A 26,928-nucleotide genomic window follows, 5' to 3' on the forward strand; every position below is an offset into this window, starting at 1 on the left:
AAAACTATAATTGCTGAAGGAGTTGTAGCAGTGCTGTAAAATCAGTTGATCAAAGACTTTGTGTGATATATTTCATTAGGAAGCTTTGCTGTGCATTCATTTCTAGCACACTAGAATTTTATTTATTTATTTGCATTTTAAACCTGGAAAATATTTTTCTGAGCTGTCTGTGGACATAATTTGTCACTTCTGCGCTTTCCACATCTGGCATTACATGGGCTATATATATCAGCCGAAAGTATTGAGAATCATATCTTGCCAAAAGGAATGTTAACCAGCTGTTAGTTTACAGGATATAAAACAATTACTTAACTGCAGCATAAGTGCTTTGTACCCTCGTGTCATCAGTGAGGAAACATCTATAAAATTGGCAATTTAAGAAGCTATGGATTTTTTCCCCGTTTTTGCTCTATTTCCTTGTAGCTAATGAAAAAGGAGCAATGGAATACGTTTTAAATACATACTCTCACACAATAATTTAATAAACTGTGGTGCCATCTCATGAAAAATCGGGGTGGTTGCCTTGGTGACAGAGATTATCCTTGCTACTGCAGGATTCTGGCAGTTTTCTAAAAATGAATTCATAATATTTTGGATTTATTAAAAATATGCTTTTCTGATGGAGATAAATTGCATCCTTTCAGCTGGCCATGTAATGCTTCTATAAAAATACAACTGCTTTAGCAACTCAGCAAAAAGATATTATATGATTAGTTGGAAATTAAAGTGCATGCTATTTTAAAAAGTGAAAGGAAGCTTCAGAGAGTGTGATTCATTCCGCATTAAATTTTTAGCATTCCTTTAGGTTGCAGACGGCCCACACTAACTTCCAAATAATTTCTGTAGGATCCAGTCTCCTTGTCAGCAGTGCTATATTTTGACAGCTTTGCAGTTTGGAGAAAGAAATCCACAGGAAAAAAATGGCATTTTAAACTTAAAATAAATTGAAGGGTTTTTTTTAAACAACACAAAACTCTAGCCAGAAAGTGGATGCAATTCAACTCACTCTATATCAGTTATCCACTTGCTGCTTCTGAATACTAAATGTTGCAATCATATTGGCCATAGGTGACTATGGGTGACTATAAAAACCATTGCCTTTTTATAAATCTGTACCAGCAAGACTAGAAATGGACCATCATAGATTGACAGTCAAACAAAAGATGACAAGACTGAACATCGACATCTTAGGAATCAGCGAACTAAAATGGACAGGAATGGGTGAATTTAACTCAGATGACCATCAGGTATACTACTGCGGGCAATAATCCCTCAGAAGAAATGGAGTAGCCTTCATAGTCAATAAAAGAATAGGAAAAGCATTACTGGGATACAATCCCCAAAATGACAGAATGATCTCAGTTCGAATCCAAGGCAAACCATTCAATATCACAGTAGTCCAAATCTATGCCCCAACCACTGATGCTGAAGAGGATGAAATTGACCGGTTCTATGAAGCCCTACAGCACCTTATAGAATTAACACCAAAAAATGATGTCCTTATCATCATAGGGGATTGGAATGCTAAAGTATTCCGGAATAACAGGCAAGTTTGGCCTTGGAGTACAAAATGAAGCAGGGCACAGGCTGATAGAATTTTGTCAAGAGAATACGATGGTCATAACAAACACTTTTTTCCAACAACCCAAGAGACGGCTCTACACATGGACATCACCAGATGGTCAACACAGAAATCCGATTGACTATGTGCTCTGCAGTCAAAGATGGAGAAGCTCTCTACAGTCAGTAAAAACAAGACCAGGAGCTGACTATGGCTCAGATCATGAGCTTCTCATTGCAAAATTTAGGCTTAAATTGAAGAAAGTAGGGAAAAGCACTAGGCCACTCAGGTATGAACTAAATCATATTCCTGATGAATATACAGTAAAGGTGACAAATAGATTTAAGGAATTAGATCTGATAGACAGAGTGCCTGAAGAACTATGGACAGAAGTTCGCAACACTGTACAAGAGGTAGCAACTAAAACCATCCCAAAGAAAAAGAAATGCAAGAAAGCAAAATGGCTGTCTGAGGAAGCTTTGCAAATAGCTGAAGAAAGAAGGAAAGCAAAAGGCAAAGGAGAAAGAGAAAGATACACCCAATTAAATGCAGAATTCCAGAAAATAGCTAGAAGAGATAAGAATACCTTCTTAAATGAACAGTGCAAAGAAACAGAAGAAAACAACAGAATAGGGAGGACCAGAGATCTCTTCAAGAAAATTGGAGATATGAAGGGAATATTTCATGCAAAGATGGGCATGATAAAGGACCATAATGGCAGGGACCTAACAGAGGCAGAAGAGATTAACAAGAGGTGGGAAAACTACACAGAAGAACTATACAAGAATGAGCTTAACGTCCCAGATAACCATGATGGGGTGGTCACTGACCTTGAGCCAGACATCCTACAATGTGAAGTGAAATGGGCCTTAGGAAATCTGAGCAACAACAAAGCTAGTGGAGGTAACAGTATTCCAGCTGAGCTATTCAATATCTTAAAAAACGATGCAGTAAAAGTGCTACACTCAATTTGCCAGCAAATTTGGAAAACTCAACAGTGGCCACAGGATTGGAAAGGGTCAGTTTACATTCCGATTCCAAAGAAAGGCAATGCCAAAGAATGTTCAAACTATCGCACCATTGCACTCATTTCACATGCTAGTAAAGTTATGATTAAAATCCTACAAGCTAGACTCCGGCAGTATGTGGATAGAGAACTATCAGAAGTACAGGCAGGATTTCGAAGAGGCAGAGGAACTAGAGATCAAATTGCCAACATACGCTGGATCATGGAGAAAGCTAGGGAGTTCCAGAAAAACATCTACTTCTGCTTCATTGACTATGCTAAAGCCTTTGATTGTGTGGATCACAACAAATTGTGGCAAGTTCTTAAAGAGATGGGAGTACCAGACCATCATATTTGTTTCTTGAGAAACCTATATGCAGGTCAAGAAGCAACAGTGAGAACTGGACATGGAACCACCGATTGGTTCAAAATTGGGAAAGGAGTCTGGCAAGGCTGTATTCTGTCGCCCTGACTATTTAACTTATATGCAGAAAGAGAAAGGCAGGGCTACATGAATCAAAAGTTGGAATTAAGATTGCTGGGAGAAATATCAACAACCTAAGATATGCAGATGATACCACTCTAACGGCAGAAAGTGAAGATGAACTAAAGAGCCTCTTGATGCAGGTGAAGAAGGAGAGTGCAAAAGTTGACTTGAAAATCAACATTAAGAAAACCAAAATCATGGCATCTGGCCCTCTCAATTCCTGGCAAATAGATGGGGAAGAAATGGAGGTAGTGACAAATTTTATTTTCCTGGGCTCCAAGATCACCTCAGATGGGGACTGCAGCCAAGAAATTAAAAGACGCTTGCTCCTGGGGAGGAAAGCTATGGCAAATCTAGACGCATACCAAGAAGCAGAGATATCACCTTGCCAACAAAAGTGCGTATAGTCAAGGCCATGGTTTTCCCAGTTGCAATGTATGGATGTGAAAATTGGACCATAAGAAAGGCTGAGCGACAAAGAATTGGGGCCTTTGAACTACGGTGCTGGAGAAGACTCCTGCAAGTCCCTTGGACTGCAAGGCGTTCAAACTGGTCAGTCCTAGAAAAGATCAACTCTGACTGCACTTTAGAAGGCCAGATCCTGAAGTTGAAACTCAAATACTTTGGCCACCTAATGAGAAGGAAGGACTCACTGGAGAAGGGCCTAATGCTGGGAAAGATTGAGGGCAATAGAAGAAGGGGACGATAGAGAATGAGGTGGCTGGATGGAGTCACTGAAGCAGCAGGCGTGAACTTAAATGGACTCCAGAAGATGGTAGAGGACAGGAAGACCTGGAGGAACATTGTCCATGTGGTCGCGATGGGTTGGACACGACTTCGCAATTAACAACAACAAGAAGAAGATTGATTAGATTAAATGGCCTAGATTTCAGACCTCCTCCTCCCCCATTCACCTGTTCAGTGACCCTTTAGCTACTTCAGTTTCTCAGATTTCAAATTTTAAAAAGAGCAAATTTCACACATAGAATCCAGAAAAATGAGCAGATTGTTCCCTTCGTCTTCACTTTCGAAGAAACTGGTTCCTTTTTTCATGGTAATTAACCAATCATTGGTTTCTGACTGAAAGCCCAATACATAGCACTAATTTTGAGCAGTGCTTTTTTTCAAAGGCTAAATTTATTTATTTATTTAATTCCCACTTTTATTATTTTTATAAATAACTCAAGGCGGTGAGCATACATAATATGTATTTAGTGGGAATAGTTAGCCAAGTTCCTCTGAAATCTTAATATCCTGTTGGTATTCATAGAGGCAAACCATTACAGAGGCAACCATTACCAATTCTTAAGATGGAAGAAAATTCAATTGGCTTACTTTTTAAAGCAAACTTGCTCATTTCATACTTTCTGAATCACTGCAGAAAGAACAATCTTATTGTATTTACGATTTTCCAAATTTTGTGATTTTTTTTCTGACCAACAATCTGTAGGGAAAAGTATAAGTAAGATAATGTATTGTGGAAATCTAATATCTGTTATTAGAATTATACATGAAAATCTCTATATGTGCCAGTTTCTCCCATCAAGAGTTATCACAAAGAACACACCCAAAACCAAACTTGGAATCTGATTGAACTGGAATGGTAAAATCCATTCTGTTGCAATCTGATTAGATGCAGACCTACTTGAGCACCTTACGCAAGGACATTTTTCTTCACATCTTGGGTATATTTTCAGGTAAAGTCACTGAGAGAAACAGCAAAATGTATCACTATCACTAGAAAAAATGGCTCAGAGCAGTTTCATTACATTTCTCTGAAAGCCAATTCTGAACTGAATGTTGAGGTTTTTACCTTAAGTGATTTTTTTTGATGGAATACATTTTGAAAGCTGAAATCCTACCAAGAGCAAAGTATAAGGAGTATCTGTATACTTCAAGCATAATATTCTAGTCATTAAGCTTCTGTAATGTTTTCTCTGTTCCAGAAATCCAGATAGACAAGGCTGAAAAAATAGAGAAAGTAGAAAAAAAGCCATCCCCAAAAGGTAATATTATATCTATTTGAGTATGTATATTTTGTATGTTGGCAGATCTGGTTTAGCAATCTACTGTACAAACACACGCAAGGGGTTATAGTCAATGCCCTTGAGTCCATTGTTGATGTCAGCAAGCTTAAAAAGTAAGCCTTGAAACCAATTCCACCAGAACATGCATTTTTTTGTTGCCTGAGTTATCAAGCAGAATCAAATACCTTTTCAACATGGTTTCCTCTCATTTTTATTGGAAAGTAATCCACAACAGCATGTAGAAGAAAACCTATTCATCTTACCCCACCCCACCCCACCCCAAATTGTGGTTAGTTAAAATAGGACATATTAAGAATGATGTCTTATCCGTGGTGAGTATATTATTGATCCGAACTTCCTATACTTCAATTGTGCATTTGTCAACTTTGATGTATTTGTACTGGACTTTCTTCACAATGTTCAAAACACAACAGTTTATTTTCGTCTAATTATCTGGTATTCTTCTTTGCTCATAGAAATTCAGAGAGACAAAACTGAAAGGGAAGAGAAAATAGAAAAGAAACTACCGCTCAAAGGTAATTAGTTTCATTTATTTTATCGTACAAATGTTTTATGTAGAAGAAGAACATACAAAACTGCCCCAAACCTTAGGAAACACACACACTTACTTGAAGGATAAAGTTATATAAAGATAAAATTGTATAAAACAAACTTTTTGCACAATAGATTTTCCCATGATTATATCACACTTCACAGATCTGCTCTGGAAGAGTGTTTGGTGGTTGTTTCATCAGCTAATAAACACCTCTGGATATAACCAGTTATTAAAATAGAATAAAATAGAGCTGGAAATAATATTCAGACAAATAAGCTTTAGGGATACCTTGAAGGAAATGCCTATATTTTCTCACAGACATGGTGAAGAAACATATAACAAGAAGATCAATCTAAAACATATGAAGAACGGTTGCAGGATTTGGATATGTCTAGTTTAATGAAGAGAAGGACAAGGGGGGACATGATAGCAGTATTCCAATATCTTAGGGGCTGCCACAAAGAAGAGGGAGTCATGCTATTTTCCAAGGCGCCTGAAGGCAGGACAAGAAGCAACAGGTGGAAACTAATCAAGGAGGGAAGCAACCTAGAACTAAGGAGAAACTTCCTGACAGTTAGAACAATTAATCAATGGAATGACTTCCATCCAGAAGTTGTGGGTACTCCAACACTGGAGTTTTTAAAGAAGAGATTGAACAACAATTTGTCTGAAGTGGTTAGGGTTTCCTTCCTGAGCAGAGGGGTTGGACTAGAAGACCTACAAGGTCCTTTCCAATTCTGTTATTCTGTTACTCTTATAGTTTAGTGATTTCTTCCCGTAGGGGTTAATCAAACAGTATTAATTATTGCAAAATATTGAAGAATTAAAGAATAAAAAATCTCATTGATTGAAAAAATAATATCTTGGCTAAGTCTTTATGAACACTTCAAATGAAGATTCCTTTGTCAACATTAGCCTGGATTTTTTAGCTACATTAATAAAATATTCTGAATATATTACCTTTGTCTACACAAAAAAAACCCCTTTTAGAATAGGCCTATTTAATGAGTGTTTAAAATCTTTATAAGATTTGTTCACTCTTTATATGTTTCATTTTCTTTTTCTTCCTTTTCTTACTATTCTTATCATATTACACTCTGAACATTGGAACTATTGCATTGATCAGAAATGGCACTAAACCATAGTACGACCTTCTGAACACTGGTTTAATAGCACAAAGAAAAATGGAAGAAATGAAAGCTGGCAGTATCATTTGAGTCTGCAAATGCTGAATTTTTTAGTCTTTTCACCTGGATTGCCATCGGCTGACCCATTTCTGATAGGGCCACCTGCTGCTGTCTGCCATTTGCTAAACTGAGCCCAGATTAACTTTTGACATTTGATTGCAGCTGCTCCCAAGGCTGCAGTGGCTGTACTTAAGAGCTTCAAGATTCTATTTAATGTGTAGTGGGCAGCAGTGGGCAACATGCAAATAATTTCTTGTGTGTCAAATTCATTCCAAGCTTGCAGGAAGACAGCAAATTGGTTGCCACAGGCTCAAACTATGCAAATTAGTGCTTAATTATGGCTATTAACAATATGGTCCTTCTTGAATTATCTCAGTCTTGAACAGAATAGCGTGGAGTAAACCAAATTAGGAAAAAAGAAATATATTTTAATTTATGCCAAGGTGTTAATTATTAATATGAATGTGTACACCCGCACACAGAGAGAGTTAATTGAAAACATATTGCATTACAAACATGCCAGTTTAAGATGGCAGACGTTCTATTTTTTTAAAAAATAAAACCTACATCACCTTGAATGACTGATAAACATAAGAAAAGAAAGAACAAGAAAACACAAAACTTTATAAGTACGATTTTAAAAACCCAAATAGATCTACCTCAAAATGCCTGTCTTATAATAGCAATAGAAGGTAATATATGAGGAATACTTTGCTAATGTAACTAAAAATAGAGAGCAAATATCAGCAAAACAATCTTAAACTGAGGTGTTTTAAGCCTCAATATATATATATATATATATATATATATATATATATATATATATATATATATATATATATATATGCATAAATGCTGGATTAGTAAAGCAGTGTTACTGCTTCTGCAGAGAGAACCAAATTACCTTGTGCCCTTTCCTTATTTATAGTTTGCTATTGTTTTTTATAGATTTCTCTATATTCTTGCTAATGTCCCCAAACTAATACTGAAGAAGTATGTACAAGGCCATGCTTTATCTTTGCTCCACAACTTTCCTTTATAAAGTTGCAAGTGTGATATAATTTACCTCACTGAGCTGAGGAGGCCATGCAACCATAGACAAGGCACTTTATCTTCTTCTATAATCTCATCTAGTAGATAAGTTCTCAAAGCAACGCTCTTTACTTCAGGGAACTTACCATGCCAAGATGTTTCAAAGAGACACTCCACACAGAAGCAATGCATTTTTTTTTTGAGCTTTGCACAACACTGTCCTTTAATCAGGGGCTGGCTGAGAAATTCTGGGAGTTGAAGTCCACAAGTCTTAAAGTTGCCAAGGTTGAGGACCCCTGCTTTAAGAAGTCAACCCATTTTCAGCAGACACTCTTCTATTTAAATATGCATTGGCAGCAAGGCAAATGCAGAAGAATTTGGGGGAAGGGAAATAGTGTGTGAGTCTAGATGTTTACTAAACTAAAGTAATAATGGCAAAATGATATTTCAATATATTTTTCTTAAATCCCCCGTATAGAATTTTCATGGAGATCATAGTGCGACTGGTCTTGGGCTAATAAATATAGGCCTGTGAAATATGGTATATTTAGCTGACCTTTTTTTTTTTAGTTTGATCTGTTTTCATTAAACTAGAGATGATTATCTCTCCCAGAAGAAGGAGAAAGTGATTACTCACTTGCATAATTCTAATGTATACAAATGATTTTAATTTAAAACTGCTTGTATAAATTAGAATGCCATAAAACAAAGCCAAGCAATATAGGTATTCCTAGAATATTGTATGCAGCCTCAGGCCCATGGCAGCTGCATTTAGAGGCAGTTAAAGGCTGAGCAGGAAATAAATGGATTAATAACATTTTGGTATATGTCTAGGGGAGGGCATGCAAGGGGGCTCCTGCTCTCAATTTAATGCTTCTACCCAAAATATTGAATAGGTTCCAGGCTTCAGTAGCATTCAGAATTCTTTTCTGAGATTAATTCTCAGAATGCCTGAAGATATACTTGCTTGTTTCCTAAAAATGAAAACCAGGAGCTATTTATGGTTCTAGGACCTTTTCCAACTCATCTTTAATTATTGGCTAAGACTTAAAGAGGTGCCAAATTGCCCGCCTAAGATATGCTTACAGGAGCAACTAAGCTTCTGTAAAGGTGACACCTGGCATTAGCACAGGATGCTGTTGATACTGAAAATTGGGTTCTCTAACATTTATTTTGTACATCAGCATAGGGCAGATGAAGTCCTACCGTGAAATGAAGACTTGGATCCAGGATATTTTTATACAAAATTATGTTGCCCAGCTTAGGATAACACAGCGGCACTGTCACTTAATAGTTCTCAATAGAATTTTGATGCTTTTGTCACAGTCTTACCACATTTGTCCATGAATGGATTATGGCACAGTTACAGAAGGGTAAAACTTATATTATGACAATATGGTATTGTTTTCGTCATTCTGCCCCCACCCCATCTCCTTGTCCTTCTCTGTATACATTATTGCCAAGGTTAAAATGCCTCACGTTCAGAGCTGGACTGGTTCTGAGGGAAGTTGGTAATCTGAGGATTGATGCTGGCAAGGTTGAATATTTGTGGTGCTAAAGAAAATTTTAGAAGAGAAATTGGCAGGGGTTCATGTGAGTTTGGTTTCTGGTCTTGAGGATCAGGCAACATAGAAGATCTCTCTCACTTTACAGCCCCTTCCTTCAAGATATCAGGAACAATTAAGCTGCAGATTTCATCAGTTATAAGCAGGCCTGCAAAAGGTCAATGCTTTTATGCTTTTTAATACAGATGCCAGAAAAGGATCCACATTCTACTTATAGCAGAAAAGGATTGTTAATATTGGTACACCTTATATAGTGAAAATAAAATGAAACAGCTTACAGTTGAAACACAAAATAGAGCAGTGATGGCGAACCTTTTAGAGACCGAGTGCCCAAACTGCAACCCAAAACCCACTTATGTATCATCGGGGACTGGCGTGGCCCATTGGGTGGGCGTGGCCCATTGGGTGGGCGTGGCTGAGGTGGTAACGGCAGACTGGGTGGGACTAAAAAGTTCAATCAATCAATTCCAACTTTGCGAGATCTTTTTTTTTCCCGTGAGAAGTTGAAATTGATTGATTGAACCTTTTTTTTTTGCACACAGAGGCAGAGCCCTAAAGCAAAAAGGTTTTATAAAACCCAATTGAAGGCCTAGGACTGGGTGGACGGTGCGCGTGTTCAAAGAGAGGCTCTGCGTGCCACCTGTGGCACGTATGCCATAGGTTCGCCACCACGGAAATAGAGATTCAGCCCACATTTTACGGTCTTGTATCTAAGTAAACCATTGGGTATAGATTTTATGGTAGCCTAGATAAATGTTATGCACACTTTTGTTTAACCTTTTATATAAATAGTTTTGCACACTCCATATTTGAACAATCTTGGAAAGGCTTACACTGGAACATCCATGGTCAGTGTGAATGGTGTCTTAGAGTTTTAACAGAATTTTGAACATGTGATAATCTTTGATTCTTTATTATTTTATTTTGATTGGTATGGCTTATGTTCAGATAAGTAAAACTAGACTTGGGCTTTAAAACTGCACATCAAGGTTGATGTCAAAAGATGAAAGTGAGTGTGAAAATGGAAATGTTAAGATTGGTCTAGTTTAAACTAATCTCACAATGCTAGAATTTCTAAACTAGAATTCTAGTTTGAATTAGTATTAGTTTAAACATGACCAGTGAAAGCTTTCATTTCATGTATATACTTTTCAGAACCATTTACACACACACTCTCTCTCTCTACACAAACACACACGCACACAAACTAAACACCCACAGACACATGCACAACACAAACATACCAATATCAATGTTATAGGTTGTATGTGCTCATATTGGCTAGAGGGTAGAAAGTGCTGCCTTGTTGTCTCTATGTAGCAGTAAGTTAACTTATTCAGTAAAATGGAATGTAGATTATTTTATGTAATGAATAAATATATTTTTCTACCACTCGGCATTGGATGGCAATGTGGAAATTAGTTTGAAAGCCCTGCCCTTTGGATCTTGGCATCCTGGTCATTGCACAGTATGCAAAGATTAGCAGTATGCTAATCTCAATCTGTAGAACAGTGACCTTAGTTCCTCATAAGGACAAGGAAAGAGACATAACTTCAGGCTATGTACTTATCTATCACAGCAGGTGTTGCCAAAATAAGAAACCTCAAGTTCCAGTAATGATTACACATTTTGACATCTCTTCCTTGGTGACACTGAATATTCACAGGCCATGAGAATATCAAGGTTTTAGATAAGCATTTATTTATTTAGAATGTGTCTGTATGTGTGTCCCTTTGTGTATGCGCTAACACATGCATTTATACTACTATGTTATTAGATGACTGTTGTAGATTTCGATATGATTTAACTTTAACATTTTATATTAGTGGAGAAATTGTAAATATCTGTTGTACATAGAAATTGTACTGAGCTCAGTATATTTTATTTCAGGGAATAAGATTATAGCAAGAGCCACCTGGAGTCTTATAAATAATAGATTAAACAAATTGTGAATGGGTTATTCATCAGATATTTATTTTTATTTATTATAAAATGTACATCATATCCTTCAAGTGCTTAAAAACCACCTACAGCAGCTAAGTGAATTTGGTCCAATTGTTAAAACACCAGACTAGAAAGCGGGAAACTGTGAGTTTGAATCCTGCCTTAGCCATGGAAGCCAGCTGGGTGAGTTTGGACCAATTATACTCTCTCAGTTCAATTCACTTTGCAGAGTTGCTGTTGTGGGGAGAATAGGGGGAAGAAACTCTGTTTGATATGTTTACTACCTTGAATTATTCATAAAAATAATAAAGTTGGGATAAAAATAAATAAAATAATACAAAAAAATAAATAAATAACAGATAGCTTTGCATATTTCCTAGGCTACCAGATATCAGGTGTAGAAAGTGGGGTGATCATTAGATTTTTAAAAACTCTCTTTGCTGTTATCTAGCTGTCATTCATATTTTAGCAATCAAGATATGCAAGTTGTTAATTTTTGTTAAAGGTGTGGGCCAAGGAGTGGGCAACAGAGAGTGCCCAGTGGGGCTTTAAGACTGCAGGGACTAAGGTGACTACCTACTCATTCTTTTCTATACCAGACAAGCTGCTGGAGGAACTGTTGGATTGAGATATGGTTACTAATGTTTTGCTGCCATCAATGAGTCATCCAGAGTTGTATAGTTCTGATATGATCCAATTCCAACAAATTACAAATTGTTGAATTACAATCTTGCTGTCTACATCTGGTATCCATAGCCTAGCTTAAAATTACAAATGGCTGTGCCACTGATATTTTGGCATTTATTGGAGGGGACCTTGGTACTGTAGGTGGCCTCAGGTCTGTTGTGTTGCTGATTTGAAATAGAACAGTTCCAAAGAAAAAAGAACAATAGTTATCATCATCAAGTCAAACTACAGAGGTATGACATCTCACAGGTTAATTCACTAGTAATGTATCATATACTGTACAGAATCTTTGTGATCATAACAGTGCATGGAATCATCTCCTTTGTACTGTACATGGATATAAAATTAAACTAATTTCTACTAAAAAAAACTCCATCAACCCATTTCCCCAATGTTGTAGCCACCAGATGAACTGGAATTCAAATTGTCAACATTTCCAGTCAGCATTGGAATTTTAGTAAAAAGGCAAGGAATAGTGTGTAGTGAATGCACTGTTTCTATTTGTATTTGCTTCATCAAATAAATTTAGCTTCGTGTAATAAGGAATATTGCTGTACTCTGAGGACAGAAAAGCGTTTTTTCTTTGTCAAGCTAGAAACCATTTCCTTAATGAGCTGAATAATTTTCTCACTAGTTTCAGAACAAACTTAAGAATTTTAAGCACACAAACAGGAATGACACTGTGGGTGAGCGAGCAGCTGTTTGTGGGTGTTGATTCTATAAGTCCACAGAAAATAGTCCCCTAGATAGCTGGATTTAAAAATGCAATCCATCCTGAAGATGTGTGCTTGTGTAAAAAACACCCCATTGTTAACTCATGCCCTTGCAGCTGGACTAATTTCCAAAAATAAAAACCTTACTTGGCAGGAAATGTATTTTTTGTTAATAATAGAAAGTTGCATTGATAAATAGTGGTGGGATGCAACCAGTTTGTATCAATTTAGCAGAACCAGTAGCTAATTTTTTGTTGTCCAGGCCCAGAATTGACTTCCGGAAGTGGCATCCACACAGAGAACCACACAGAGAACCCTATTTGAATCCCATCACTGTTTATAGTGCTTTCTGAGAGATTTACAATGTCAGCACATTGCCCCCAATAATCTGGGCCCTCATTTTACAGACCTCAGAAGGATGGAAGGCTGAGTCAACCTTGAGCTGGTCAGGATAGAATTCCTATCTGTGGGCAGAGTTAGCTTGCAATACTGCATTCTAACCACTGCACCACTATACCTCCACCAAGGTATGGAGAACAAACAACAGCAATGTAGAAATATCAATTTTATCACACCTACAGTAAGCACATGGAGGGAGGGAGGACAGATCCCACAATGGGGTCTCTATTCTCTATGTATCTATACTATATGCTGATCGGATCCAGTAAAATTCTTCATGGGTAACGCCTACAAGCAGAGAAATGAAAGCATGGAACTATGGTTGACTTACATGTGATGTGATATAACCACTTTTACTCTGATGTAATGAAATTTTCCAGATTGGTATAGTACAGTGGGTAGAATATAGTGTAATATTTGTGTTGAATCTCATTGGTTAACTCAACTTTGTCATGCATGACTATTATACTTCAAAAGGCCAGTTTTACATCTGTATTTGATAACATTATTTCATGTTACTCTTCTAAACTGCAGATTACTTAGAAATGTAAATGTATTGATATTGTTATTTATAGAAATTCACAAAGAGAAACCTGAGAAATATGAGAAGCCTAAAAAAATAGAGAAGACCAAAAAGCTTGAAAAAGTAGAAAAACCTCAAAAAAGGGAACTTACTAAAGGTGAGAAATAACCACTGGAAACAAACAAACAAAGAAAGAAACAAATAAATAACCTTGGTAATCAGTTTAACCCCATGATTGCTTTTTGGCAATTACTGCTGAAGTTTCATGGACCTAACAGTGCTAGAACAGTTTCTGCTCTTTTCAGAAATGTGAATTGTCAGTTTTTCCAACAGATGCTCAAATAAGGAGATCTAACAGGATTTGGCAGCTCTTTGCTTCCTAACAAAATGGAAAAACCATTTCACCATTGTAAGAGGAAAAAATAAACTCCCTCTTTCTAATCTACAGTATGATGAAGATCATAGAGAGTTTGAATCAACAGCAAAGGAACAATACCTGGTTTTAATTTCTAATCAAGTGAAGAACTGAATGAGGAAATGCAAAAATAATAACTAGACTAGATTTAGAGGAAAGATTATTAGCTTTCTGATGAATGTCTATCACTGAACAATTAGAATACATTTAGTTGATTTATTTGGAAATATATTGATCATAGTGCCACCTTTTTGTACTGATTTATATTGTGACAGTATTGAGGTACATTTTATGGATGAGCAATAAGGAGTGACTTCTGTGAATAGGGTTTCCATAGAAATCCTGCACATGCCATACTGCATGATCATGAACAGAAGGGAAAGTATAGCAGAGTAATGTAGCAAAATAAGACCAATGTCAATAGTATTTCAGAAAATGTAATTGCATTATTTTGGTAAGAAGATATTTTAATTGTATATCTAAATATATATTGATTTGCTTATAGTGATACATAAAGAAAAACCTGAAGAACATGAAAAAGTTGAAAAAAGAGAAAAACCTGAAAAGAAAAGCAAATATGAGCAACCTGGAAAGATGGAAAAGAAAGAAAAAGCTATAGGTAATTATAATTTTCATAAATTCTGAAGAAGAACAATTTAAATTTTAATATGAAACACCCATAGGAAATAGGGAGAAAATATTTCATTCCCCAAATCAGTTTTTGCTGAGAGATGGAATATGAAGCTGAATTTAACTTTTTCATTTTTATTTCATTGTGTTTCTCCGAAATCAGTTAAAATCCACTACTTAAAAAAGGACCAATCCCTTTTCCTAGATCAGGTTTCTTGACAAGATATATTCACTCAAGATGGATTCTCTCATTCTTCTGTTATTCTGCTTTATGTAGGAAATCACTGCTTTCATTTGCGGGAAAATAGTGGGTTATTTACACACTTTCAGTTTTTAAAATTTTATCTGATTAGTTGCAACCTATTGAAATTTGAGGAAGAGCAATGAGTGACAGAAGAACATTCGTTTTAATTAAAGAAAATAACCGTTGTGTTGCAGCACACTAAGTAAACCTACAAAAGAGTAATTCATTTGGCAGTTGCCAAATTGTTTATAGACATTATCATGCTTGATGTTAATTCCTTTATTCTTTAGGGACTTGGATCACCAAATTTCAGCCTATTGACTGGACATTTTTGGGCACCTCACTGGCCACGCACTACAAAAATATGATTTCCTGTTCCATAATAGTAATATTATTCCCATGATTTTTGCAAAGATTGTTAGGGGAAAATGTTACCACTGTATATAAAAAATATGCAATAATATATTTACATTTTTACTGAGATCTTAAATAAAAGTTATGGTGACCCATGAATATCTAGTTCATGAGAAATCAAAATCAGTATATTACATCTGTTGTGACTGTATTTAATGAGTAGTTCTCCATGTATACCGCATTTTTCCATTTTCTCCTTTCCCTCTCCCCTACATAACCCTGAAAAATCTGTTCCAGAGGATCCCAAGTCCCCAAAGCAGAATTAGGGGTGCTAAAGCCTGTAAGGAAAGACTAAATCCATTCCACTGGCAGATGTCTTTTCTTCAGTAGATAAGCACAAATTGTTTCCACCCATTATGATTATCCCATGAAATTGTCATGAAAATTATGGTGCTCTCCCAGGCAAAAAACCCACTTGTGTACTACTTTGAAAGTTGATGGATGATAATAAAAAGCTAATTGTATTATACTTGCCTGCAAAGAGAATGACTTGCTTAAGGCAAGAGGACATATGGTATTTGTAGGAGCACTTACGGTCATTTTTCACTATAGTGTATTGAATTTAACATTTCCTTATGGCACAATCATGGCCAATTGGGGCTAAGGGTCATATGTGGTAGGAAATTGAACTATTGACTGACATAGCTATTATTTGTGTGCATCATTTCAGTTGACAAACCAAGTTTTAAGAGGATTTTCAATGGAATTAGCACTGCAGGAAGGGGTTTTATGTATATGCCCCTGCATATTTATAACAGCTCCACAATCATATACATTTCTCTTGTGGTTATCTCTTAAAATATAAAGGTCTTTATTTAAAAACTGGCCATTTTGAAACCTTACAAGTGCATTAAAATATTAAAAAGTTGCTTCTAATGGCAATTAAAAAACACAAAGGATCTGAACAACCCTATACCATTTTGGATAGCCATTTGTCTGAAATGGTGTAGGGTTTCCTGCTTAGCAGGCGGTTGGACTAGAACAGTGGTGGCGAACCTATGGCACATGTGCCAGAGGCAGCACTCAGAGCCCTCTCTGTGGGCACACATGCTGCCGCTGCCAGAAGCTTGCGCAGGTCCATTAGGCCGCCGTCACCCGGAGCAGCAACCCCACCCAGCACAAAGGAGGCAAAGTGGCCAGCTAGCAAGCTTGAGTAGAGGTGGTAGAGCATGCCCACACCCAGCAAGCCAAAGGCCATCCTGAGCAGGGAAAGCTGGATCTTCATCGGTGCCATGGCCCCCCAGTCCCAGCAAGAATTGCGTACCTCCCCCATCTATGCTGGGCCTCCTGCCCACCGCCCCACCCACCAGAGATTCCCTGGATCTCCCCCAACCCTGCCCGGCCCCCACAGGTGTCCCCCCCATGAGCAACATCGAGGTGGCCATATCCACCCCAGCCACGCCCACCCAGTCTGCTGTGACAACCACAGCCATGCCCACCTACTGGACCACGCCCACCCAGTGGGCCATGCCCCCATACCCCCCTGAGGGTACCACAATGCTGATGCAGCCCTGGCACTTTGTGATAAATGTGGGGTTTGGGTTGTGGTTTGGGCACTCGGTTTCTAAAAGGTTTGCCATCACTGGACTAGAAGGTCTCCAGGTCCATTCCAATTCTGTAATTCTGTTAAATCTCACACTTTAGTAAGCTGCCAGTGAAGGTGAAACAGTTAGTAGGTGAACACTTTCAGTCATTAATTCCTAGTGCTTCAAGAAACAAACTGAACAATCAAAATTTGAGGCTGCTTGATTAGGATATTTAATGGTGTACTTCAAATACCTCCTCCTAAATACAAACCAAGTGTTTATTTTGAGGAAAAGAAGAGTGAAAGAGAGAAAAAATAATTTCCTAGGTACGCCAGAAGAGAAGTAATACTAGTGATGTGTTGGGCTTTGTAGAAACGAAGTTCAAACATTTCCCTTTGAGGAGGCCATTTGTATGGTACTTGCTTTTTCGTGCCAAAAGGAAAAATAAGAACTTCTATACTTCACTGACATAATCTTTGATTTTGTTTCATTACTATTTTTCAAGATCTGTTACTGAAATGTAATAATTTTCTCTTATTGTTGATTTTTCTATATTCTTTTCTATAAATAGAACAGAACAGAACAGAACAGAATAGAATTCTTTATTGGCCAAATGCAGTTGGACACACAAGGAATTTGTTTCCAGTGCATAAGCTCTCAATGTACATATAAGTAATAGTGATAATCATGATCATATACATGAAAATATATTTATACTATATATTTTTTTAAAAAATGTTTCAGTTTCTTCCAAGGAGAAGACTGCAAAACAAGAGAAAAAGAAAGCAGTTTCTTCCCCAAAAGGTAATTTTGCTAATTTTACTTTACTGAGGAATAATTCAACAAGCAGCACATTTTTGATGGGAGGGGGCAGAACTGAATGCAGAATGCTCCCGTGTAACTCTGTTGACAAGGGAGTTTCTCCATATAACTGCTATTGAAATGGCACAAGAATGAGTGAGTTCAGCTATCTTCTGTATGATGTCTGTCAAGGTATATATCCTCTCTTGGATTTTCTTCTCCAAGCACTTGGATTTATTTTGGATTTTCTTCTCCAAGCACTTCAGTGGATGAACTCTGATGAAATACTGTAGGAATGGTTTAACATAGGTTGCTTTTTTCAAAGGACTGTTATTCTTTCATTACCCATATTTGTTTTTTTTATCATCAGATTGCCTGTGCATGTAACAAAACTACTGTGCACAAATTTTCCTAGGCAGGTGCCTCTTTGCAGTCAGAGGCAAGACATTTGTCTATTTGTATCCCACCTTTATTATTTTTATAAATAACTTATGGTGATGGATGTATCCAACACACTTTCCTATTGTTCCCACAATAACAACTCTGTGAGATGAGTTGGGATGAGAGAGAGTGACTGGCCCAAGGTCACCCAGCTGACTTTCAGAGCTAAGGCGGGAATAGAACTCACAGTCACCCCTTTCTAGCGTGGTGTCTTAACATTCCTCAGCATGCCTGGCTGAGGAGTTGAAGTCCACAAGTCATAAAAGGACCAAGTTTGAAGACCCCTGCACTAGATCAACCGATTGGTATTTTAAGGTAATGGTGGTGATTGTTTTCTCCCAAATTAGTGGCAGAGAAAACTTTGTAACAAGCCTTTTACCTTCATATCACTTTTTCATTAAGTGAGACTCAGGCTATTTCTGAGGTTGTTTGTATTGCATTATATATGACTTTCGTCACATCTAAAAATAGAGGTTCACTTTGTGCTCTATTATTTACCACATCAACTTTTTTATTCCTCTATTACTAAATTCTCTCACTGACAGTTTCACGTTTATTCTACAGCCAGAGAGGGGGGAAAAAGATGCTGGGATAAGCTGTTCATTAAATTGCCACAAATCTTGTAGGGTAGAAGTTCTGAGAGAGGAAGTTTGCAATTCCTTTTATTGGCATTGTATTTTAAAATAAGCTTTGGGAGAAAGTACAGAGGAATCTATATGTTTTGCATTGATTTCATTTTCTTCACTCTTCATATGTGTGTATTTGTGTGGAAGGGTAGGATAAAAACTACCTTTAAGTTTTTATATTTAGGTGCTTACTATAAAAGTGTCAACTCTACCTCATATTCCAATTAAACTGGATATCTATCACATGTCTACTCAAAAGTAATCCTCACAAAATTCAATAGGGTTTATTCCAAAAAAAAGTGGATGCAAAATGGCAGTAATCCTATGGAATTTAATGGGAATTGTTTCTAAGTAGATAACATAAAGTGGCACTTTATGGTATATTTATGATCTTTTCCCTGATTTTTGTGATTCACAGAGTGCCACTTATATTAAAACAGAATAAAATTCTAACTTAAATATTAACAGCAATCACTATTTGACTGAATCCTCATTTTAACAGATTAAATGTGAGGAAGGATATTCAGGAATGCCACCTGCCCAGCCAGTAAGGCATTGTGGGGTTTTACATCTTTTATAAATAATGATTTGCACAGAAATGATGCAAATGGCAGAAATTCTGTCATTTGTACAATGGTGACATAATGCAGATTATATAAATCAGAATAATTTTTGCAGCTTGCAAAGCATCTTGCATCGTCTGGTAAAATTAGGTTTGTTATAGTAGGAACTAGAGCCTCAGGCTCCACCAGTAAATAAACCAATAGGGGTCTAACTTTCCCAGTATAAGCAGAATAATTCCTAAGGCCTTACTGAGGAGGAAAAATAAATGTCTCTGATTTCATCCGGTCACATCCTAATGGAAACTGCATTAATAACATTGGTCTTGAAATCTTATATCTATTCTGTCACAAAGAACACTTGTGAAGCTGTTCAGAGTTGGAGCTGTTCTGGTTAACACAGATGATAATGGAACTATTATTAAGAGAGATGGTTTTGGTGTTGCTTGTATATTGGAGAGTGCTTGAAAAATAAGTTCCAACATTTTGAACAACTCAGAAGCCATAAACAGTTTTTTCTGAGCTTGCCATTGATACACTGTGGATGAATAGGTTTGTTTTTCTTAGCGATTCATTGGAAAATTGGCATAGAAGCCATGGTGGCATAGTAGTTAAAATGCACTATTGCAGGCTAATTCTGCTCACTGCCAGCAGTTCGATTCCCACCGGCTCAAGGTGACTCAGCCTTCTATCTGGTCTGAGGTCGGTAAAATGAGGATCCAGATTGTTGGGGCAATATGTTGCCTCTGTAAACTGCTTAGAGAGTATATAAGTCTAAGTGCTGTTGCTATTGTGGCACTAATTTTATTTGTAAGCCTCCCAGAATGGCTTTGCAGAGTGATATGGGTGGCATATAAATTTAATACATAAATAAATTGTGTGCAAGTTGTGATCTCCAAATTGTCTTCAAAGACAGCTCAAGGTAAATGGTGTTAAAAAATAGGCTCTGTAAGAGTTCTCTGACAAAGGTTAGAACTTGAAAGTTACTCTACTCCTTATTGAGATCTGCTTCTCCATATTCAGGTAACAAATTTCTCATCTTCACTACTACAATTCTCCAAAGGGCCAAGAATTACTTTATTAACCCTACCTCTACATTCTGTCGATACCTGCATGTTTAATTAATGATGCAAACTCTTTTAAAATGTTTTCTTCCCCCACCAAATATGAAAGTGTAGTAAGCAAGGACTTTATAATAAAAGTAGTATGGAGAATGCCCTGAAAAATCCAGATTCTCAGGTGATGTGGGAAGTCCCATTTAGTTCCTGAGAGGGAGAAAATAGTCTTGAGACTCATCTATTCTCTCTCATTTAAAACAATCTGTTGCTTTTCCACAGCTGGAATAACAGTTCCTGCAATTTATGCTCCCTTGTTCTTTTCTGCTTCAGTATAAAATATAATGCAAAATACAGTATACATTTATTTTGCAAATATGTGTTCTTAAGTCAACTAAGGAAAAAATGAGGTGATGTAGATGACCTCAGTTCTTCTCTTCTTTGTCTCTCTGTATTGATGGGAATAGTCTGCAGGAGAACTGTACCTTTATGTTTGTTTTGCCTAGTTACATCATTCTACAGCTCTGAGAACTCAGATCATTCTTATAGATATGTTTTGTTTTAAAAATAGAGCACTTGAAAATGATTGTATATACGAAGATTGAGATTATGTAAATAGCGTGATTATCTGTTGTATCAAAGTACTATATTACTCCACAGTTTGTAATTTGCACCAAACATACCGGGAAAATGGATCTGATGTATCTTGAGCGATCCACATTGTTTGGTGGCAGATGATAGGTATGATTATCTAAGTGTTTTGCATCACATTCTGCATTTTAAAGGATAATGGAATTAAACAACAAAATTACCTGAAAACATCCCTTTTCAAAGGAATTAAAGATCATGTATCTTAGTGTAGTTCTGTTTATTATATAAAGTGCTGGTAAAGTAATGTTAACATCTTTAGTGAGGATTACATAACATTTTGCTATTTAACTCTTCGAATTAAATCCACAGTAACATTCCATAGATATGGGATTCCCAGTCCACATCAATTGCTTTTACTTAAATGAACAAATTCATATTTGTGTTTTATAGATTGATTGGTAAAATCAGCTCATTTTCTCATTTTAGTAACAGAAAAAATGAAAACTGAACAGCAAGAAAGGATGGGAAAAAAAGTTGTCACAAAAGGTATTTCTTTAGTCCTTAATAATATTCAGGAGTGAACTTCTTAAACTTCTTTAATCATATAGCAGGAACAGGAATGCAGAGGCCAAATCACCTCAGGAGGCTATTAATAAACTAATGATAAAGCCAATAAGATTTCAACATTAATATGAATCACATCAGATGTGGAATTCAGCTCTCCAAATTCTCAGCAGTAATTGGAAAATTCTGTGAGTTGAAGTTTACATATCTGGATATGGCCAAGTTGTAAAATCCTTGTCTAAACCTTACTTTATTCTTCTATTGTGCAGAATTTAAATCTTAAGATTAAGTGTTGTTAAATGTTGAGACATCTGAGAATTATTTTGCTATTGTCACGCTATTGTTTTACTCAGAAAACTAGAGAAACAATAATTTCATTAAATACAAGTGTGTCCAAATGCAAGTAAAAATTGAAATTGAAATTACTTTTAAAAAATCTGTAGGTATTTGAACAGATTTAGGTCTTGTTTAAACAGTGTGCTTAAAACAGTTGTTCTGCAGTTTATGTTTTTCACTAATAGTTAATAACGACACTGTGGTCTTTTAAAACTTCATAAGTAGTACTGAAGATATTTTTAATGCCATATAGCAGGGATTTGTGAACCTAAAACATTTATGTTGCATGCAGATAAAAAGAGCATCCAAGTTGAAGAAAAGTTAAAAAAAGACGTGAAAGAAAAAAAACCCGAGGCCAAGGCACCTGAAAGACTAAAGACCAAGGAAATCAAAGCAGCGGAAGTGACATCACCAAAAGCCAAAGAAAAAAAGGAGACTGCCCTGGCAGTCAAAGAAAAAATCGATCATAAAGGTAAAAAATATCAGGAGGAGGTCAGCAAGGAATGCTGAAGTTCAGGAAGGAATTCAGATTCCCCTTTTTAAAAAGAATTCATAATTATGAGGGGGGCATGCAGGTTTTTCCTCTTGAATCTTCTTTTAACTAATAATTCTTTTAGGAACAAATTTCACTACAAAAGCATTTCCAGCATAGGAACAAAGATGTGAAACCTCTTGACTATTAGCCTCCATCTAGAGAATGCTTTACATTCTTAAATCTAAGAAGAGAATTTGTCAGGAATTGGAATGAGAAAGGGACAGAGGTAGGCAGAATTTGGAGAACATGGATTTGGAGATCTATGCAGTTTATATCTCTTTCTAAAATACCTGCATTGAATGAGAAAAAAAATGGAGGCATGGGGAGGATTGACCTCTCTGAACGCTTTTGACAACATCAGCCAGCCAGCCATTTTGCTGGCTCTTCTGCGAGATGTACCTTTCTGGAATGTATATTTCTTTTTTCTAGTCCATCCATCTATCCCTTATGTACCATTCTCAGATGGGTTAAAACAGGGATCCTCAACTGTCAGGCCACGGACTACTACCAGGCCTTGAGCCAATCGGAACCGGGCTGCGGAAGTTGTGGGCAAGTGTTTGTGCACACATTCCCTCTTGCGTGAGCAGTGGGTGAGCGTGTATGCTCCATTTATGCTGCTCATGGAGAACTACCCAACTACCCCTGGTCTGCAAAAGTGCAAAGGTTCGGGAAATCTGGGTAAAAAGAATCATATATTACAAGGGGATAAAATCTGAAATCTAACAACAAAGACTTATGTAACTTTGTTTCACTCTGGTGCCAATCTCCAGGAGGAATCTCAGAGGGGAAGAATTCTTATGGATTCTAAAAATCTATCTAGCTCATTCAAAAAAAACACCACAGTAGCCAGTTGAATGCTAGGTAGGATACAACTCTTAGTTACCAGCTGTGGACTCAACCTGGACTTCTTACCTTCTCTCTTAGATGAATAGCCTTACTTGTCCACTTCCACCCAGCACATTCCATTATTTTTCTCATTGCTTTCTTTTCCAAGCGATTTAGCTCTTGCTTGTGATTCCAGCCAACCACTCTCTTTTAAAAAATATTCCAGTTCACAGGCTTTAATGTTCATTTCCTCATCTTTGTAATCAGCCAACCAGCTTTTGGTGAACAACATGGAGAGTCAGTCCTAAATGAGCTGTTTTCAGCTTCACTTGAATTCACTTTGGAATTCCATTCTGCATTGTGTTTTTTTCTTTGGAATTCCATTCTGCATTGTGTTTTTTTCCTTCTCCTTCTTCAAATGGGGTACCTCTCCCAAGTCTGCTGATGCTTTTCTTTTAAGCACAGATGGTGGCATTTTGGAAACATCTTCTCATGGGGAGATGGTAGACAATACAGATATTATTAGCATTTTGGATATATCTTTTTAATGACTTACAGAATTTTGAAAATTTCATACAAATCTTCCATTTGAGCTGCTTAAGATTTTTGTAGGCTTCCCCCTCCTTTTATTTTTCTTTTTAGAGAGAGAGGGAAATGAAAATCTTCCTGTTCATCTCCATGCTGTGCAAAAATACTATATTTTTAAATCTATTTATGGTTAGGTCCCATAATATGAGTTATTTCTTAGAAATTATTAGGATTATCTCTTGAGTACAAAGGTATGCATGTAACTAAAATGACAGCATACTTCAACTCTTTAAACTCTTCCTATTCATTTGAAAGACAGTACAACATTTAAACATATCTAGGTTAGGAATGTTTGTGCATCATCTTTAATCTTGAAGCCCTCTTATGTAAATACTTTTTTGGGGAGACGACTAAACTTGTCAAGAATGGGTTTCTCAATTTTTTTAAAGTTTTGTCAGGCATGAACAACCAGACCCACATGTGCAGAGCTTGAGCTAACTACTTTATTATATTCTGCCTAAAATACAGGAATCTCCCCAGTCTGGTAGTTCTTTCTTGGGAATAATTAGATAAGACTCCAAGGAATCCAGGGAGGGATGGTTCTGCCCTTTTAATGTTTGCATAGTGACTCTAGCCCCATGCTTCAGCCCTCTTCCCTGCCAGACTGGATACTCCTCCAAAAGTTCAAATAATTTGTCCCTAATTTTGTATTAAAATGCTTGGGCTTTTTGTTTGGGTTTCTATTATTGCATGCATGTTTCTGCACACCTTTCCTGATATTTGTATTTCTTCAACCAAGCTCTCATAATATTATGTGTTTATATGCATATTTATTCCAATAAACTTGTTTTTGTGCCTATTATAACCTAATATATGCATTTTATGTCTTTTTATTTCCTTGCGAATTGCGCTGCCAAACTCAGAAAAAGCGTTAGTTATTTCCAGCAAGCTTGAAGGGCATGAATATTGTAAATCTGTATAAAAATTAGATTGAAAAAAAATATATGTCCCAATTACTTGCATTATGAATGTGGACATTATTCTTTAGCCACAGCGTATTAGGAAACAAAATCAAAATTTAGATTTTTTTTAAAATAAAACCTTGAACCTTAGCATTACTATTCCTTCATACTCGTTTTTCTGACCTGTTCAATCATTTCTGTCTTTTTGACAGATGTGCTATATAGAAATTGGGAGCACTGGTGTTGAGCTCATTTCTAAAGAGATTGCTCTCATTACTCTCTGAATGAGCTTTCAGTATGAGTAACATGTACTGATCTGACAAAGGGCTGATAGGGTTATGGAAGGAAGATTGTATGAACTTAATATTTCTTCCTTTGGCAGACCAATCCTGAGTGCAGGATTGCCCTACAAGCTGCAACCCATCAGAACAAAAATGGAAATTGGGAGATTTTTGCATTTCTCTGCTATGTCACTTCTGCATAATAACAAGGAGATTTCCCTGCTCTAGATGTAAAGAAAAAGAGGAACATTTGGCTCCTGAACCCTTTCCCAGACATTTTTCATTCCATTGCTTCTGATTTTGTGTTTCTCTGAATTTTGTTTTTAAAAAAATCTATTAATCTTCTTTAAAATCTGCACTTTGTGATAAAATATGGTTAGAAATGTGTGTTTATCAGATAACGCAGCTATAAATATTTTATGAGGAAAGTATAACTACATATATTTAAATATGTGTTAATGTATGCATTTTGGTGGCAGGCTTTAAAAATATGTTTGGCAGAATGGATACATGAAAGTTTATACATGAAATAGTGATGAAATATACTGTATTGATTTTTTTTCTCCCTAGTGGTAATCCATCAGATCAATGTCTGATGTAAACTACAGTGCAGGTACTATAGTTTTACAGGTATAACCAAAGATCCTGGGTCTGATCTTATCCAGTTTGTGTTGGAAGAAAATATTTTATTGATAGCTAGAGTGAGGCTGTAAAACTGGTAGTCTTCTCCATCAGTGCTTTACAGCACCAAGTCTTTTGCCAATTCCAGTATTCCAGTGAAAAACACATCCTAAAGGTGAACAAAAATTGGTTGGTTTCACTGCTATCCCTTCATCCCCCCCGCCCGAAAAAAAGAAATAGCTCTGAAAATGTAACTCATGGTGTGACAGATTGAAAGATAATACCATTGAAATATACCATGTAAAGTTTTTAAATTGATAACTGACACATGTGTCATAAGCATAAACCAACCCTTTATCGCAATGCACATGAACTTTTCTGACTGGATGTAAAAAAAAAAAAAAAAAAAAAAGCCAGGAAGCAATGTGAATTTTTCAAAGATATCCAGAAAGAGTGGATGGAAACTGCAATGCAAAACTAGGTGACATGCAAATTATATAATTGTTGCAATTAGTGATTAAAAAAATAATAATTTTAAGCCATCAGGATAATGTTTGTGATGTGAGAAAGCTGATGTTTTCCCCAAATTCCTTTTTTTTTAAAAAAAAAATCATTCATCCTGGGCCATGGTTCAGTACTGACCTCCATATCCAAACACTGCCTGCCAAGGAGTATGACCTTTCAACCACAGAAATGCTGGGGGGAAAGGATTACACATTCCCTTCCATACCAGTTGATCATAATGCACAATTGCCCTTTGTATGCTTCCAGGGACGCCAGGAAAATCACAGATTGGAGCAGGGCAACATAACTTGTGCACTATCTAATTTAGACTTCAGTGGAACCACAGCTGATGTTTTTGTGCATTCGTCTTCCAGATGAATATCAGAGGTGGCAATTCATAAAGCTGAAAATCCAGTTCTTTCCAGTGGAATTAGTAGAAAAGCATTGCTAATGGAAATGGTCTGTGGAAGAGCCCAGGAAGGCAAACTTGACCTAAATTTTTCAGCAAGAGCCCAACATTTTCCATCTGTTGAATGTAGTAGCCTTTATTTTGTAGCAGCTGCAGATAAATTAAGAATAAACATAATATATTTTATTTAATTAAATAAGAAAATAAATTAGAATCAATAAATCATTTTCTGCGGCACAGATTTATCATGCAGTTAATTTTGTTCTGCCTCAGAATGTTTTAATTTTAAATGGTCTTCAGAACTCTTTTTATAATTGGATCACAAATGCTGCCCAAAGGAAAGGGAAGATGTTTATTTTTGTGGAGCACAAAA

The 26,928-nt window shown here is 36.5% G+C and overlaps 2 protein-coding genes across 51 annotated transcripts in view; both read left to right on the forward strand.

Annotated features, from left to right (window-relative positions):
* TRDN (triadin) overlaps nucleotides 1–14,693 on the forward strand; it is a gene marked incomplete at its 3' end in the record, with an annotated part of 49,141 nt that extends 34,448 nt beyond the window's left edge. The window contains exons 6-9 of the mRNA XM_039322716.1: nucleotides 5,001–5,060; nucleotides 5,558–5,617; nucleotides 13,740–13,844; nucleotides 14,608–14,693. Of these exons, the coding sequence (XP_039178650.1) occupies nucleotides 5,001–5,060; nucleotides 5,558–5,617; nucleotides 13,740–13,844; nucleotides 14,608–14,693 (311 nt within the window). The remainder of the gene's footprint in view (nucleotides 1–5,000; nucleotides 5,061–5,557; nucleotides 5,618–13,739; nucleotides 13,845–14,607) is intronic.
* LOC120300028 (neurofilament heavy polypeptide-like) overlaps nucleotides 14,679–26,928 on the forward strand; it is a 169,898-nt gene continuing 157,648 nt past the window's right edge. For all 50 annotated transcript variants that reach the window (XM_039325515.1, XM_039325532.1, XM_039325565.1 and 47 more), the window contains exons 1-4: nucleotides 14,679–14,721; nucleotides 17,661–17,720; nucleotides 21,477–21,536; nucleotides 22,183–22,362. In XM_039325515.1, coding sequence (XP_039181449.1) covers nucleotides 14,697–14,721; nucleotides 17,661–17,720; nucleotides 21,477–21,536; nucleotides 22,183–22,362 — 325 coding nt within the window. In that variant the 5' untranslated portion in view covers nucleotides 14,679–14,696. The remainder of the gene's footprint in view (nucleotides 14,722–17,660; nucleotides 17,721–21,476; nucleotides 21,537–22,182; nucleotides 22,363–26,928) is intronic.

This window comes from Crotalus tigris, unplaced genomic scaffold (assembly GCF_016545835.1).
Source record: "Crotalus tigris isolate CLP2741 ecotype Arizona unplaced genomic scaffold, ASM1654583v1 scf7180000017611.44802233496:7321179, whole genome shotgun sequence".
In the NCBI taxonomy this organism is placed as follows: Eukaryota; Metazoa; Chordata; class Lepidosauria; order Squamata; family Viperidae; genus Crotalus; species Crotalus tigris.